The sequence below is a fragment of the Ixodes scapularis genome, unplaced genomic scaffold (genome assembly GCF_016920785.2).
Source record: "Ixodes scapularis isolate PalLabHiFi unplaced genomic scaffold, ASM1692078v2 PGA_scaffold8__174_contigs__length_109621045, whole genome shotgun sequence".
Taxonomy (NCBI): domain Eukaryota; kingdom Metazoa; phylum Arthropoda; class Arachnida; order Ixodida; family Ixodidae; genus Ixodes; species Ixodes scapularis.
Genome location: NW_024609883.1, coordinates 29,891,217 through 29,908,001, shown reverse-complemented (window position 1 = coordinate 29,908,001; position 16,785 = coordinate 29,891,217). Strand labels below are relative to the sequence as shown.

The window sequence follows — 16,785 nt, the reverse complement described above, 5'->3', positions numbered from 1 at the left end:
GGATTCGCACCTGTGCGGGGAGACCCCAATGGATTTCTAGTCCATCGCCTTAACCACTCGGCCACGACTGCGGGACGAGTAGGGGACTCTGAGATGTGGTAGTAACTCAAGAGCTGGAGTTTTTGTCATGAATGAAAGTTGCATGTAGCCGCTCGACGTCTATACAAGAGAGGGCGCTGTGGTCAAAGCCATATATAATCGCGTTAAACTTTGCATCATTGGCTCAACGTTTATAGACGAGAGGGCGCTGCGGTCAAATGCTCAACTGCGTATATAACAACGATCCATACCACACATTTTCTTTCTGACATGGACCGTTGACTTAAGCGGTGGAGATGCGTTCCCATGGCTTCTAGCGGATCCAAGCTGATCCGCTAGAAGAACCACTGGCTCTGCATTTCACCGACCGTAAAGCAGTAATAATGAAGTCGAAACGCAACCCGGAACTCAGCACTACCTATGAGCAATAAAAAAAAAAAAAATCAGCACCATCAGCACTACCTATGAACAATAAAATCAGTATCATCAGCACCACCAGAGCTTCGCCCCAATCAACATCATTCACCACGTGGAGGTGCGGTCATTTTTTTGCACCCTATCTCCTTCATTCAGTCGTAGGGACAACTTTTTCCCGACTCACGCGCCGCGTGGCCAATCTCAATTCCGAATATAACGCAAAGTGTGTTTTAGAGCACGTAATTTTGAGAGAAAATCTTGCACTATATTCGTGCAAATACGATACTTCGGTGCTTCTCAAATGGGTGTTTGCGGACCCTTTGGGGTCCCTGAAGGCCTCTTTGGGTCCCCAAAGACTTAGGCTGTCAATCAAGCTGAGCGATAAAACTTTCTTTGTACTAAGGCGAAAGCTTTATATGTTTCATCGTTCTGTCAACCTTAAAAGTCCTTGAGCGAAAAAACGTCGGCGACACGAAGAGTATGAAAATACATCGGCGACATGAAAGGTACCAATGGAACGGTGCCAAAAGTGCGTCGTCAGAGAGTGCACTGTCTTTGGAGTTTCGCTATCACGTTTACATCGGCACGTAGGCTTTCGCATTCAAGTCAGATAGTGTTCAGAGGCAGATAGGGTTCAGAGGGTAAAAGCGCTAAAAAGCAACAGACGAGTGAGAGACCAATACCATGAAGTGCTACTCGTAACTGAAGTTTACTCATAGATAGGATGACCAAATTCCTTGAGTTAGAAAACGGGACATCGCAGCGGGGAGGGGAGGGGGAATGGGGGGGGGGGCATACTAAAGATTGAGATTGGACCTGCTCTTCTCTGCGTTCTTGTGCTTCGGAGTTCTAGAGTTTTGATGTGCTAGCTGATGTCACTACGGCCTCCGTGCGCAAGAGGAAAACACGTTCCACAGACTCGGCAAAGAACTCTGCTGATACAATCTGTTGAACATAGAAATGTATACTTATTGCGAAGATCTTCGTTGAACACACACGTGCGTTTCTTTGCCAGTTTCGAAAAAGAGTGTAGTGTTGTCAATCTATATTGTACATGCGTGCTACATCCAGAAACTCAAAAAATATTTCTACAGCCGCATCTTCGCGAGGGAAAAAAGGTTTGTGGGAAAGAACAGTTCTAAATTTTACTCTCTGGGTAAGTACCTACGGTTATTTTTGTAAAATATACTTTTAATGAGTAGGCATAGTTTTGATTTGTATCAACTCGCTTGGTGCCAATTTCGAAACTATGCACTCCTGCGAAAACGGGACATGATTCTTTATTGGGGCAAAAAAACAAGACGGCAAAAGCGAATCTCAAAAACGGGACGTCTAGTCACCCTAGTCATAGAAAAACACGTATATACACATGTGACGACAAAAATGCAACATTATCAAACCAATGCTTATGTATTCTCTCGATTCTAAGCACCCCCTTTTTTTCACACCCGCAATGTTCAAAGAGGGGGGGGGGGGGGGGGTGCTTAGATTCGGAACGTGCCCCGAAAAAACGAAATTTTCACCAGAAATATTAATTTATTATAATAAAAATGAAAGAATAAATGTTCTAAAGGAAATAAAGTAAAGACTGGAGAGTAGCCTGCTTGCCGTCAGTTTGCACCACAGTCGACTAGTCGCTCTCGCTATCACTCGACGACGACGAGTCGGTGCCCCCACCTGGGCTGCTGCTCCTGCTGCTGTTGGCATTCCGCAAGAGGTTGTCTTCAGTGCCGTCACGACGATTTTTGATGCAGCACTTCCTAAAAGACTTGACCACAACATTGGCACGGACCCTCTTCCAAGCGTCTGAGATCCACGTCGCCACGGTCGATGGAGAGGCTTTCTGTAGCTTTCCCGTCGGCGTCTTCTTCCGGTCGGGGCTACAGATCCACTCCTCGTATTCTTGCCGCAAGTTTTCCTTGAACGGCTTGTTCACAGAGACGTCCAGGGTCTGTAACACAGATGTTGTCCCCCCTGGAATGACCACCAGGTCGCAGTTGTTACTGTCCAGCTCCGCCTTCACCTCCGGGGTCAGGTGATTGTGGAACGCATCAAGCATGAGCATGGACTTAGTGCTTTTGAAACCGCCAAGTGATGCTCCCGGTCGCTGCTGCCACACAACTCTGATCCAGTCCTGCATCAGCTCACTCGTCATCCACCCCTTCTCCTGTACCCTCACAATGACGTCTTTCGGGAAAGTCTCGTTCTTCGGCATGTTCTTCCTTTTGAGGATGATGTAGGGCGCAAGTTTTCAACCATCGGCTGTGATGCTCACCATTATGGTCACCCTTTGCTTTTCATAGCCAGTCGTACGCACTTTTGCTTCTCGAGCACCTACTTCGTTCGCGGTGCACGTCCTTGGCATATCGATGTACACAGGGGTCTCGTCGGCATTGCCAATCTGCCCGAGTCCGTAGCGAGATTCGCGACGCAGCTGCATCACATAACGTTGGAAATTGACAAGCTTGTCCTCGAAGTCCACTGGTAGCTTCTGGCAGATCGTGGTGCGGCGTCTCAAAAAGAAACCGTTCCTCTTCATCATCCGCTCCACCCAGCCTCGGCTTGCGCGGAATGCCGAACGGGGAATTTGCCTTCGTGTGGCGATTTCCATAGCCTCTCTTTGTATGGAATTGGCCGTGACGGTAAAGCCGCCGCATCGTTTGCAGCGGACGAATTCGAAGTCCTCCTTCTCCAGCTCCGGGTGCTGGCCGTTGCGCAGTCCCGTAAACTTTTTGCGGGTCGCGGCGCCCTTGAAATTCTGATTCCGCTGTCTCCACCAAATCACATATGCTCTGTCCACTCCAAACTGTTCAGCAGTGCCATGATTTCCGTTGTCTTCCGCTAAAGAAAAAAAACGTTTTCTTGAACTTTATTATGTATGAAATTCTCTTCGCACTCATGATGGACGGCTTCCGCAAGCCATGTGCACACAGTGAACGGAGTACGATTGCGAGGCCAACGCAGACAAATAGGCTTAACAGACTAAACCGACTGCAACAAGCGCAAGGAGACCAAACAGACAAAACGTCTTCGATAGAGGGTACGGCAATGCACCTACACTCCCTATACTACCTGCACTGTTGCGAAAGTGGAAAATGGCGCTATGTGCTGCCATCTATTAACTGACGTTGAAACCAAGCGCCAGCGGCCGTTCTCGACTCCGGCGCTCGGCGATACTGGTGTCTTCGATCTCAAATTTCTTGTTGGGAGGGGGTTGCTTACATTTGCATGCAAACTTTTTTTCATGTGTTTATGTCTGAAAGTGGGGGTGCTCAGAATCCCAAAAATACGGTATCTTACATTTACTTTTCAAAAGATGTTAAAAGCGCCACCTCAGAGCCAAACAGGACTATCGATGGAGTGCTGACACTCGTGCCTTCAACGCACTGTGATATAAGGAACGCTTCGAATATCTCCCTTGTCGTTTTGTTTTGGTTTCTGGCTAAGATGACACGGAAGATATCCGAAGTGTTCTTCATATCAGAGTGCGTCGAAGGCACGTGTGTCAGCGCTCCATCGATAGCCCTGTCTGACTCTGAGGTGGCGTTTTTAAAATCCTTCGAAAAGTAAATAGCAGATAGATAAGCATTGGTTTGATGATGTTGGATTTCTGTCATCACATGTCTTGATTTCACGGTGCGTATATAGTATGTGTTTTTCCATGAGTAAACTTCAGTTGCAGGTAGTGCTCTGTGGTGTTGGTCTCTTTCACTTGTCCGTTGTTTTTTAGCGCTTTTACCCTTTGAGCTATGGATTGCCAACTAGCCCAAGTGTATACCCTTTGGCAGATAGGGGTTTTTGAGGTGGAAAACTTTGAGAACCAACGGCTCGTTTAGTGTCTTTAGTCTGCTTGTCTTTGAGACGTGTTTACCAGGTGCCGTGGTGTGCTTCCCCCTCTCGCAGGGAGATCATGCGTGAGATAGTGCGCCTGCGGCAGAACCAGGAGCAGGAGGAGGCGGCGGCACTCCAGTCGGGCCAGAACCCGGCCCTGCTATCGGAGCTGCGCGCCCTTCGACAGCGCAAGCGGGAGTTGGAGGCACACTTGGCCGCCCTCCAGGACAGCCGCAGGGACCTCATGCTGCAGCTCGAGGCCCTCATGAAGATGCTCAAGGTAGGCACCCCCGTGCACTGGCAACATGTTGTTTCTCTCCGTTGCCGGAAAATCCCAAACGGACGCCTTCCCTTTAGGGATCGCCCGTCCCGTTTGTCTGGCTAAATATCCGTAACATAAAAGTTCCTAACGTCGTCCACCCCCTATATTTTTAAAAAAATCACTCGATGTCAGACGGGAATCGGATGACCCGTGCAATTTGCAGTACCATTATACATACTGCCGGTTGCCAAGAGGCAGCCAAGGTGGGAAAAAGATGTTTGAAAGATCTCAACAAGAAAACAAATACGAAGGTGTGGTACAACCGTCCCAACAAGTGATGCGCAACGCCGCGCTCTCTTAAAATAAACAGGTTCCCACGACATGCTAGTTCGTGGCAGGTTCTTTCGTGTCCTTTGCACCATAAAACCTGAATGTGCTGTGTCTTTATTCTGCGGTATCTTTTTTCGTGACATGGGAGTTCGTAGCAAATTTTCACGGGTTTATCACATCGTGAAACGCAAACTTGCCATGTCCGCAATTTCCAGTATCAGTTCCCGTTTTACGTGGTGTGGTTCGTAACTGCTGCCCCGGTGTTTTATTACTAATTTTTGATAAAGTTTTGCTGTGTCATCTTTATTGATAGATCACCCCATGTTTTTGACCATTTATCTCTGTATTTTGGGTGGGCGTTCTTGTTGGATTTTACGGTAAATGTGGGGCATTCAAGGGCCAGGTTCAAAGCCATGGTCACGCTGCATTCTACAGCAGACGGTTTGCTGACACCATCCGAGGCAGGTTTATTTCTTACATGGCAGTCACACTCGTCCTGCAAAAACTACCTGCAGACGTGTTGCGGGGAGGCGCGCGTCGCTCCGCAAGCGACCGCGCCTGGCCGCAAGGACTCCGCAACGCACTCAAACGCGTTCAAACGCGAATGTGCGTATGGGCCTTAAGAAAGAGGAGCGGAGAAGCCCTCTAAGCAAACGAAGCAGCTTGCGAAAGGCGGCAAAAATGAATAAAAACAACCCAGGGAACTGAGAAAAAAAAAAAAAAAAAAAAAAAGAGGAGCTTTTTTTTTTTTTTTCTTGCACAGCGCAGTTTGGTTACGGGGGGTCGTGCGTGGCGCGCCGCGCGCCGCGCACAAGGAGATAAGAAAGATAAGCGGAGAGCCTTCGCCTAAGCAACGCCTAAAAAACAAAACAGCTTGCGAAAGGCGGCAAAAAAAATTCAAGGAACTAAGAGAAAAAGAAAACAAAAGAGTTTTTCTTTTTTTTTTTTTTGCACAGCTTAGTTTGGTTAGGGGGTCGCGCACCACGCGCAAAGAGATAAGTAGTTACGTAGTTACTTCGATTTTTCAGGATAAAAGGTTGGTTCAATATGCGAGTAAATACAGACGCAAAAATTTTACTTTGCATAATGAACGCCCCCCCCCCCCAACTTTGCATCGATTTTTCGGAAAAAAAAGTGTGTTCATTCTGCGAGTAAATACGGTATATATCAGATTTTTTACGGCATGTGCGGCATTCAGATTATTCGCTACCTGACCCAATATTTGCAGTTTGTCCGAATATTTGGTTGCGGCCGAATAATTGAAGTTCCAAACAGGCAATTCCCGAATTGAATAGGATTCGAATAAGGGGATTATTTTATTCATATTCGAAATTTAAAATATTCGCACACCCCTAATTTAAATGCATTTTCGCTATGACTGAGATATCTTGTAAGTGGCAAAAAGTTTATGGTCAAAGCGATGGAATCTGAATCATAGTATTAAGTTCATTAAACGACGACTGCATGAGCATTATAGGCAGCGTGGCATATAATACGGACCGCTCTTGTCCGTATCTCTGTCGTCTCTTCGCACGCCGACCTGTGTGGCCGTGCGCAGAACCACCAGGCGTCCCCGCGGTCTACGCCCAACAGCTCCCCCCGGTCTTGCACTTCCAAGTCCCCACTGGGCACCAGCACGCTGGGGGCCCTGTCTGGGGGGGCTCCCTCACTGCCCCGCAGTGCCCCCCCCACCCCGGGGGGAGCCCCCGGCGACAGCCTGTCGGGGCTAGGGGACGACGTGCGCCTGGCCTTTGGGCGGCCCCAGGGGGCCAAGAACCTCAGGGACGACCTGCTCGTGGCTGCCGACTCCGTCACCAATGCCATGTCCTCCCTCGTCAGGGAGCTGCACTCTGGTACGGACGCCCTCATATCTCAATCTGCTCGACTCTGACATCTCACTGCTGCGGTAGCGGTGTTGTCGGCGCAATGTGTGCGCAGATTTTTTACCTCGCACCGACCTGGTTTCTACGCACGTGCAGTGCTCACGCCTGGTGTGGGCGAATGCCAGCCCTTTTTGTAAACAGTTTGTCAGCCTGTTCGCGACTCCAGCGAACTATATATAGGGTGCGCGCTGGTCAGGCGAAATGGCGGACAAAAGGAGGTCGTTTTCGTTATTGAGCATGCAGACCACCATGTATTACAGCACAAATTTTGTGTGATACAGTCGAACCACATTATAACGAATTAGCACCGGGAGCAGAAATTCGTTCGCTATATGCGATATTCGTTTTAAAAGTACACACTAAAATTGACGCAAACGTTTCTGCAATCGAGCCCGTGCAAGAACGTGCACAGCACTAAAATATAAATATTCGCTATAGCGGACCACGAGATCCTTACCTGTCACTAAGCAGAATTCAAAAAATAGATCAGAGCATGAGGATATCAATTTGCAACATGAGAAACAACGTTAACTGCATCTGTTACAGTATAGACCACTTACAACGTAACCGCTTATAGTGCAGGACCGGGTATAATGCGGCTTTTTTAAACCACCGGTTCGCCTCCCATAGAACTCCATGTAATTACATACCGCTTAAAATGCAGGCCTGCAAAGGGAAATACCGGTTATAGTGCGGTTTCCGGAACAGCCCGCCGACCGCGCCGACTAACCAGCGCAGCGAGCACGCTTCCCTGTGCGACACTAGATAACGGCGCTAGCCGCAAGCGGCACCCGCGGGGCAAGGAGGTTGCTTGAAGAAGCAGGGCGAAGCGAAGAGAGAGGCTTCAGTTGCCATAGCGACGGAGGGACGCACGCGCATGTCGTTCACGTGTGTGCGTCCCTCCGCTGCGTTGGAGACAACCGCAACGACAGACCAATCGGAGGTCAAGGAGAAGTGTTTGCACGCGTTGCATGCCGGTCGCGGGCCGGCTTCTTCTATCCGCAAACACGGCGTCGGTTGCAGTGATGTGATTGCTGCGCCAATTGCGCCAAACTGCGCCAAGGGGCTAACCCTGCTACATCCTGCTACATTTTGCCTAAATAAGGGTAATCTGCGTCAAGCCTGCGCCAAATGACCAATTTTGGTCGCCTTACAATATTAAGACTAAACTGAGTGCCGTAATTGAGCATGCGTGAGCTAGGTGGCGCAAGCGGCCGCCCGAAACAAAGTACCCTGCATCAATCGTTCATCTGTTGTCTCTCGTTTCGCGCCGTCTCTCGTTCCCGCCGTCTCACGTTTTGCGCTCTCGTCGTCTCGCATGCCACTTCTTTTTAAAACTTTTTCAACAATAGACGCGCTCATGTGCGGACCAGCCATGCCATCAAGCTGTGAAACGAAAAACGTTTTTGCGCAGTGGGAGTTACTTTGTGAGCTGAAGCACTTGCGCCTGAAAGCAATGGTCGTGGGAAAACTATATTCGGTCGAGACAGAACGAGCGGGTTGGTAGAGATAATTAAAAACTTGAGGAAACTTGAGGAAACTTGCCAGTTGGAAGTTTGTGTTTGGCTGTCCCTTCTTGTTTTCTTCCTCAAGTTTAAATATATTTGGTCCTTGTCTTCCAATCATCGTAGCCGCGCGACGTCGGGTGTTGCCGTCCCCACGTCGCTGCAGATATGGCGCTTTCTAAATTGAAACGTAAGGACCGCCCTAATGTTCACCAACGTTCCAGTTCTTGTTTAATACGCTACTACAAAAATCCCTTTAGCTCAAAGCCTGCTGTGTCGAAGTACTGATTGCCTGAGTTTCTCTTGGTACACTTTCTTTCGAGGGGTACGCCGGTATGTGAAAAATCTGCCGCGAAAGAGAGTTGGTGAAGGAAAGTGAGGCTAAAGCAAAGAAGGCAATGTCTGCACGCTGAACACTCACAACGCGCTTGTTTGTCTCAAGTTCACACACACAAAGCGCACACGCGGTGCACAAAGCGCTCTGAGAGCTTTTTGACCCTGGCTCGTGAAGTCTTGCATCGATGTGCTCAGATTCTTTTTTTTTTCTGTGTGTTTAGCTTGTACCTCACCAGCCGGTCTCGCAAGCACGTGCGGCTGGACTGTTTTTGTCGTATCCTGGACAGTTACATTCTGTATACAATTTTGAGAACCAGTTGGCGACGGAGCGGAGTGGCATGGTTTCGATCGAACAGCCATTGCCGCTCGCGCGACAATTTCGCATTGCACTGCAGTGGTCACGTGTATCAACAGTCAGAGACAGCTTCCATTTATTATATAACTAGTCAACCTAATGCTGCGATATTTACTACTAAGCTGGTCATTTTCAAATAAATTTTAATAAGTGCAGCTTGGTTCTCATTCACCTATAACGGGTACATATATATGCATCACTTAACTGAAGCATTGCAAAACGTGTCATGTCATGGGCATTTCAGTTACATGTTGAAAGACTCCCAGGTGGTCTAACTTGACTATAATTTGTTTATTGCGGCGAGCAAAGTGCCCTTCGTTTGTCGAGCACTTGAAGCAAATATTTCTATTTTTGTAAGAATATCTGCACCAAAAGTCACTTTTGCTGTTCCAAAACACTATTTTAGCTGCTCCAAAATCCACCTTTGCTGCTCCAAAACACTGTATTAGCTGCTCCATAGTCCACTTTTGCTGCTCCCAAACACTGTTTTGGCTGCGCCAAAAGGTGCTCCAAAATGGCTTAGGCCAATCACATCACTGCGGTTGTGATCGTCGACGTAGACGGCGTGGTGGAAGCTTATCGTTCCGCGTAAAAGCGCTATCCTTGACTGTGAATTTTTGTTGTGTGTCGCTATGATAACCCAGCACGTACTAGAAGGGAAGATCCACCTACTCGTGCAGCGATGTCGTGGCGGCACTTTCAAGACGGCAGAAACACCCGTGTCGTCGTGTTTGTTTATTTCGACTACAGTGGTGCTTTCTAAGCATTTGTGTTTTCGAACATCGCCTGGATTTCTTATTTGGAGCATTTCATGCCTGTGCTAAAGTTGAAGGTATTACTGGCGTGTACCGTATAAAGGATGCGAAGTTTCACTCATTTTCATCACAGGAGAAAAGTAATTAGGGTTAGCAATCCTGAACGCTCGCAACGTCGCTCCGCAACCCGCGACGCCGTTAAAAGGCTGCACCAGGCAAAAGTCACTCATTTCTTTCAAAATGTGTGACACACTTGAGAGAGAAGTGTACTAGTCTGGCGAAATAAATACTTTCCTCAAACTAAGCTTTATTTTTCATCTAACATAAAATTAATTTTTTTACAAAGGTAAGTTGTCTCATGGCATGTATTTTGGCCTGAAAAATTGATGTTTTGGTTATAACGCGGTACCGCTTATAGTGCGGATTTTTGCGACTCCCGCGACATACATTATATGTGGTCTACACTGTATTCCATTTATTTGAAGACGTGATTTTGGGCCGGTGCCTCTTCACCTGGAGTCCCCGCGCTGGAGCCAACCATTGCTCGCGCTGAAATCATCATGCCCTAACAGACAGGCCACAGTGGTTGCTTTTGTTTGAAGAAGCTGACCAGACACCGGCAAATGTCGCGCCGTTACGTCCTTATATCATGAGAACAGAGCCTGTTCCACGTCGGTATTCATGTTACAAGGCGCAAAAACACGGACACAAGAGAGAAAGAGACAAAACAGGCGCCACTCACAACTATATTTGAAAAGTGCAGAAAGAAAGGAATACAATCATCGTCATCTTCATCTCGTCCACGCACGCGCTTAGCCATGTGACATACGCTTATCGCCCAATTTACAAAAACTTATCAAATAATCTAACCTCGGCATTATAGAGTGCAACAGATGTGTCACTTATGCATTGTGCACCCCTTTTTCTAATGAAATACGCCTCTAATAACTCGCGCGCTTTTTGGCACTTGCCTCTGCCCAGAATCGCTGTCTCAGAAAGGATTGTATTCCTTTCTTTCTGCACTTTTCAAATATAGTTGTGAGTGGCGCCTGTTTTGTCTCTTTCTCTCTTGTGTCTGTGTTTTTGCGCCTTGTAACATGAATACCAACGTTTACCAACTAGCCCAACTACAAGTTCTTCTACAGTATTCGCGACTCCAGCGACCTATAGGGGGCGCCTCCACCAAACAAACATGGCGGCTGAGTCCAGGTCGCGTCGGCTCGGCCGGGCCACCTGAATGGGTGGCGCACTCATTTTAACAATTTTTCTTTTGTTGAATGCCCAATTTTATGGGTATTTGAACTGAGACAGTTAAGTGTAGCCGGTGCACATAAACTTGCCGAGCATAGTTTTGTTTTGCCGGTGTTTTTTTGTTTTTTTTTCTTTTCATGTCAAACTTTCGTTTCGGAGACTTCGATCAAAACCGAAACTATGGGCTCCAGAGAAACGGTAATAGACTCTAATTAGTTTTGATCATCTAAGAAAAGCGGCGAGGGCTACAAAATTGTTCCACCGAGAGTAATTTTTAGCTAACTCGCATGCCTCGACCATGCGACTTATCTGTCCGCGAAATTGAGCTTTAGTGCCTGTCCGCGTTTCAAGAAACAGCTCCAGTCGTGTGCTCGGTCAAGAACACAGGCTGCAGGAAAATTACGAAAATTAGCAAGCGCTTCTTGAGCCAAGGAGCATGTCAACTCGCTGGCGCTTCACTAAGCAGCTGATACTCGTATTTCAATTCAAGTTTTAGTAGCAATCGAGAAGTCATTTTGACGAATATGCGGATTATGTATTATATTACGTACTATGTCCCCTAAAGCGATATTAGTATATTCTTGGGGTTAAATATGAACCTAGTTATCTAACTATTAGTTGAACTGCTGAATAAAAGTATATTTGACAGACAGAGAGATACTACTTAAACTTAGCCAAATGGTTTTAGCCGGTAGAACGGAGACGAATGCGGACAAACGGAGGAGAGTCTTCATCGGAGATTCACTCAGACCTCTCTGCATTGAGCTTGACTTCGAATCCTGAACGGATAAAATGAGTATTTTTTGTGGCCGGTCAACCTGAGCAATGTAGACGTATATTGCTGCTGGCTTCGACAGGGGTTATAATATAAATATTGGAGGGGCGCGATAGATCCTAATGACGTGACAGCTTCCAACTTTGCGAGACGCGTCCCCCACCTTTTGAAAGCAGATAATTTCCCTCATTAATTATATGCAGCGAGCAAGTTTTCTGAATCAAGTAATTGCGAAATTAGCCCAACTTCTTCAATGTGGTCTTTTTCGGCGAAAAGCCGCCAAGATGAATAGCCAACGCACCGGCCGGCGTTAGTGGCTCAAATTAACTTGAAGCTAATCGAGCACAACCAAACTCAAGGAAAGCAGCTATCGAACCTTCCCATTGACTTGACTGCAGCCTTAGTGTTCCCTCCAGTGAAACACTTCGTCTGTCGACCTCAGTCCACTGTTCTAAATCCTTATAAAGAAACCACTTATCAGTTACCAAGCAGTCGTCACTTTGAATGTGATTAGAAACAGACGAGAAATCAAAACGTTTCTCCGTGATTCCTCCTCATCCAAAAAATTGAAAGCACGCGACCGTGTGTTGTGGAGTAAACGGGCTTTCAAACACGTGATGGAAAAAAACAATCTACTGAGGCTTCACCACACTAATGAACACTCCGGCAAACTTAAGATATTTTCAGACCTTCGTCAAATTACATTGCTCGCCCCCGCGCCGACTGCACGCGTCCGCGAAGGCCATCAGAGACGTGGCGGGGCGCGGAGCGACCTGGACCGACTGGTTCCCGGATTTCCCGCTTGGCGGCGTCCGTTTTGCTGGAGTCGCGAATACCTCTTCCACGTCCTGGTCGAGGCAAGGCCTAAGACTCTTTCGGTCAGTCTTGACGGTGTTGTTTGCATAGCATGACTTCGATCATCTTCCTTGCACTCAGGATGGTAGATATCGTGCTTGGTGTAAGCTCGAAGTCCACAGTGATGTCTTTTTTCTTTCGGCTGCTGTCCACCGCCCTCAGAACCTTCACTTTTGTCTTCAAAGAGACAGCTTTTTGCTTTTTCATTATTTGCAGCTCCGCTGCAAGTGGCGTGGTCGGCGGTTGGCTTAAGTCTGTACTGCTGCTTGATGCCTCGCATAGAGGCCAGCACCGGCGCAATCACCATTATTCACTCAGTTCATAGATGGCGCTACCTCCCGAATTGTGCATTTTTGCACATCGGGCAATCTAAACATTCGGAATTTTTCGTTTATAAATTACTTTTTGTATTTTTTCTACTTTTTAACAACCTTCGTAGTATTTTGTGACGCAAGGAGAGCAGGAATAGCTTCGCTATAACCGATAGCGTATCAGATTTCACGGTTTCGGTTTCGTTATATAACTAGAACTCCCATCCAAATAAAATATGACCAGCCAAACTTCGTGATTAGTTCTCTATATCCGATAACTCGGTATATCAGTGTTTATTATAAGGAGGTTCAACTGTATATGAAAGCAAAGCAATCTTTCGACGGGAGAAACCTTCTAGTCAGTGCGTAGGAATGACACGGCGGAAGCATAAAAATAATCACTGGAAACAATGTTTGTTTCTATGCTGCCTACGAGAACCAAGCAGTGATGGCAGACGACAGAGTTGAAACAACCTCTTTTCTTGAGCTTCTCAACGTTGCCGCTACGTGGCATCGATTTCACTGGGGTCGCAATAATTGTGTCTACAAGGGATCCCAGCACTGTAGAGCAAGTCGGAAAAATCGGCGCCTGTGCGGTAGAGGGCTCAAATCTTCTCCGAATGTGCGTTTAGGGGGTGCATCTTGCCCGGTGAAATTTTAAGGGTTAGCTCCCTTTCTGCGAAGAACGAGACCAACGAAATTGCCAGGGTTAATAGTGGATGTGTTTGCAGACGACCAAGCTAGGTGTGGTGCCCTGTGGCGCCATCTTCCGAGAGGCGCAGTGGGCGGATGACGGAGTGCATCGTCTGCTTAGTGCACTTGTTGGAAGATGCTGCCACGAGTCACAACCACAGCCAACTCGGTCATCTGCAAACACGCCTACCATTTGCCATTGACCCTGCAAGTTTGTTGGTCCCATTTTTCGTGGGAAAGGAGCTAAGCCTCGAAATTTCCCCAGGAAGAATGCACCATCTAAATGAACATTTGGCAAAGATTTTAGGTTTGTATGTGCAGGCACCAATGTTTCTGGCTTGCTCTACAGCGCTGGGGTCTGTTGTGGGCTCCCTATATAATGAAATTAATTTTACTGTTAACCCTAACGTTCCAGAAAAAAAAGTTAATGGAGCTTAAGACTGTGTTTTGTGATAAAAAATGGCAGCAATCGCTCCGGTGCGCACACGGCAGTGATGTGATTGCTGCGCCATTTGTGCCAAACTGCGCCAATGTGCTTACCCTGCTACATCCTGCTACATTTTACTAAAATGCGAGGAATTTGCACCAACGTTGCGCCAAAACTTAATTTCGCTTTAATAATACTGAAAATGTAAAAGTTCAGGCCTCGCTGCCCAGCCAGACCATTACAATATGCTTATGTGAGTACTCAGATCTTTTGACTATCGCCTTGAATAAAGTACTATTCGATCGCATTTTGTATGAAAGGCTGACAGTATTCGGAAGTTTCACAATTATCCTCATGTTCGTCGTCTGGTCTGCTGGAGGATTAGTCCCGTTGAGTGCGCTTCTTCTCGCACACTGGTGTATTGCAGAAAAGCGAAAACCTCAAAGTAAGCATCACAATTTTGCGTGTCTTGCTTGGCCACAGCGCTCCCCCGTGCCAAGGGGAAAGCACTCCTCCAGAGCGAGACGCATCACAATTCCAGAGTACAACTTCAGCTCGTATAAATTATAGGCTACGATATCCTCATAGACTACGATATCCTGGCAGCACCTTTTTCCAAAGCGAGATTTAGCAAGGATATTTCGGTATTGCAAGGACATTTATATGTGCTCTTTCGTAAGTTTATTTATTTATGCCAACTCATTTATTTAGCTATGACTTTTATATAGATGTGAGTAAATTAGAACTAAGTTGGCAGGAGCAGTGGATGGAAGCTCGGAAAGAACCATAATGAGTTCGGCGGGATTGTTTTTAAGTTTTGTTGGCATGCCGTTTTTGTTATGAAGTTCTACAAATAAAATGTAATTGACGTTCATAATCAAATGTCAAGTGCTTTGTTTTTTATCTGAATTAAGAATTGCCGTTTTAGTACAACCTTTAGAACTTGAAGGAAACATTAATTTATGGGCTCAATATTATTGTATTATTTCACTGGCATTCAGTACCTAAAATAACCATTCACAGCAGCTCGTGCTGTCCTTTAACACTTACCCTCTCACCCTGTCTAGTGCTTCTCCACGCAACTAAACGCTAGTTTTGTGATTGAGGGACTCACTCTTGCTGTGCAATTGATGATAACAAAGAGTTGCACATCAGTGACAAGTCAGTGTACACATTGCCTCTTAGTTGGACACGCCAACACTTTAACAGTGATGGAAGTGCTGCGCCAATTGCGCCAAATTGCGCCAAGGACGCAATCCTGCTCAATGTAGCGCCAAATTGTCATTTTACCGAAGAATTGCGCCATGCCTGCGCCGAGATGAGATGTAGCAATAAAAAAGAAACTTGAAGTCTTATCGGAGCGCGTGGTGGTACCGCGGTATTTTCCGCGCCGCAACTGTTACGCAAACCGAAACTGCGAGGGCGCATTATCATCATCATCATTGAAAGGAACAACGTTAGCATCATCTGAGACCAAAGCCGCAGAGGCTAAGCGAAGAACCATCCCACTGAACAGCCTATTTAAAATAAAAAAGGCAGAGCTTGTGGATGTTTTCAATGTTGGCCCGCCCTGTTCCCGTGCGCTAGCTACCAGCGAAGTCAAAGCTAGCGCGAGCCCAATGCTCTGTGCATTCCTGACTCGCGCGTGGGCTCGTGCAGTGTGGGCACCGTTACGGGCTCCATGCGCGCGCTTGTTGCTTCGGCTGCGCTCGCACCGAAGCTGAAACAAAGTATAGTTGAGTTGCTCCAAACTCTGAATGTAGTGCTGGTAAAGCCTCACCGTCCTTTTCGGAGCACAAAGCACTGCGCGACTCGCGCGACTGCGGTGTCTGCTCCGCGGGTGTCGCTTCTCTGCAGCGCGTCGGTGGATGCCAAGGTGCGCACTCAACGGGTTAACTCGCCGTGATCCGATGCGATCGTGACTTCGCCAGCACATCGAAAATGAATCGGAATTTTTGAAGCGAATATCAGATACCGCAATATTTGAAGCTGCTGCCCGAAAGACAACTCTAATCTGAACTAAAACATTCCACAACAGTGGGGGTCGTTAGATGCTGCTGCAGATACCTTAAAAGAAGTGCAGGCTGATAAAAATAAATATCCTGTACCATCAGAACTCAGTGTAACATATTTAATTGTATTTTGTTATCTGACAAGCAGATAAACTTTATTTAAATTTTTTTTGTGTGTTTACTTTGTTGAATTTTATATACCCTGTCTTGAAAAGGCGACAGGCGCTGTGTTCCTATAATAGACATGGGCTTTATATAGCAATGTAGCATTATTTCATTTTCGAGTAATATGCCAACATATGCCGGACCCTGCTCCAAAAGGGCCACTAGCTGCTCCAAAACAACATTTTGCCTGCTACAAGGCCTGCTCCAAAAGGTCAAATGGCACTTCCATCACTGCTTTAATCTTGACGTAATGTCTGCATTAGTATGAATAAAAATTGTGCTACAAGAGTTATTTTTGCTGCTCCAAAATTGACCATGGCTGCTCCAAGAGCTGCTCCCAAATGACTCGGACCAATCACATCACTGACACTGATTAGGCAGAAGTTTTCACCACTTGGCTGTTGGCAACAGTGGTGTGGCGGTGAAAGGCTCTCGGGCCCTAGCCTTCATTTGCCGGCCAAGTGGTGCAAGCCGTTGCCCGATACGCGTGCTCATTCTTTATGCGCTTTCTCTGTATTCTCTACTCTTGCCACCATGAAAATTAGCTGCCCAAACAAAAATCATTCCCCTTGCAGCCAGATTA

General features: G+C 46.9%; 1 protein-coding gene across 1 annotated transcript in view; it reads left to right on the top strand.

The window, feature by feature from the left end:
- Window positions 1-16,785, top strand: part of LOC8030729 (dystrobrevin beta) — a 66,098-nt gene that overhangs the window by 38,728 nt on the left and 10,585 nt on the right. The window contains exons 12-13 of the mRNA XM_029985193.4: window positions 4,360-4,567; window positions 6,438-6,732. Coding sequence (XP_029841053.1) covers window positions 4,360-4,567; window positions 6,438-6,732 — 503 coding nt within the window. The remainder of the gene's footprint in view (window positions 1-4,359; window positions 4,568-6,437; window positions 6,733-16,785) is intronic.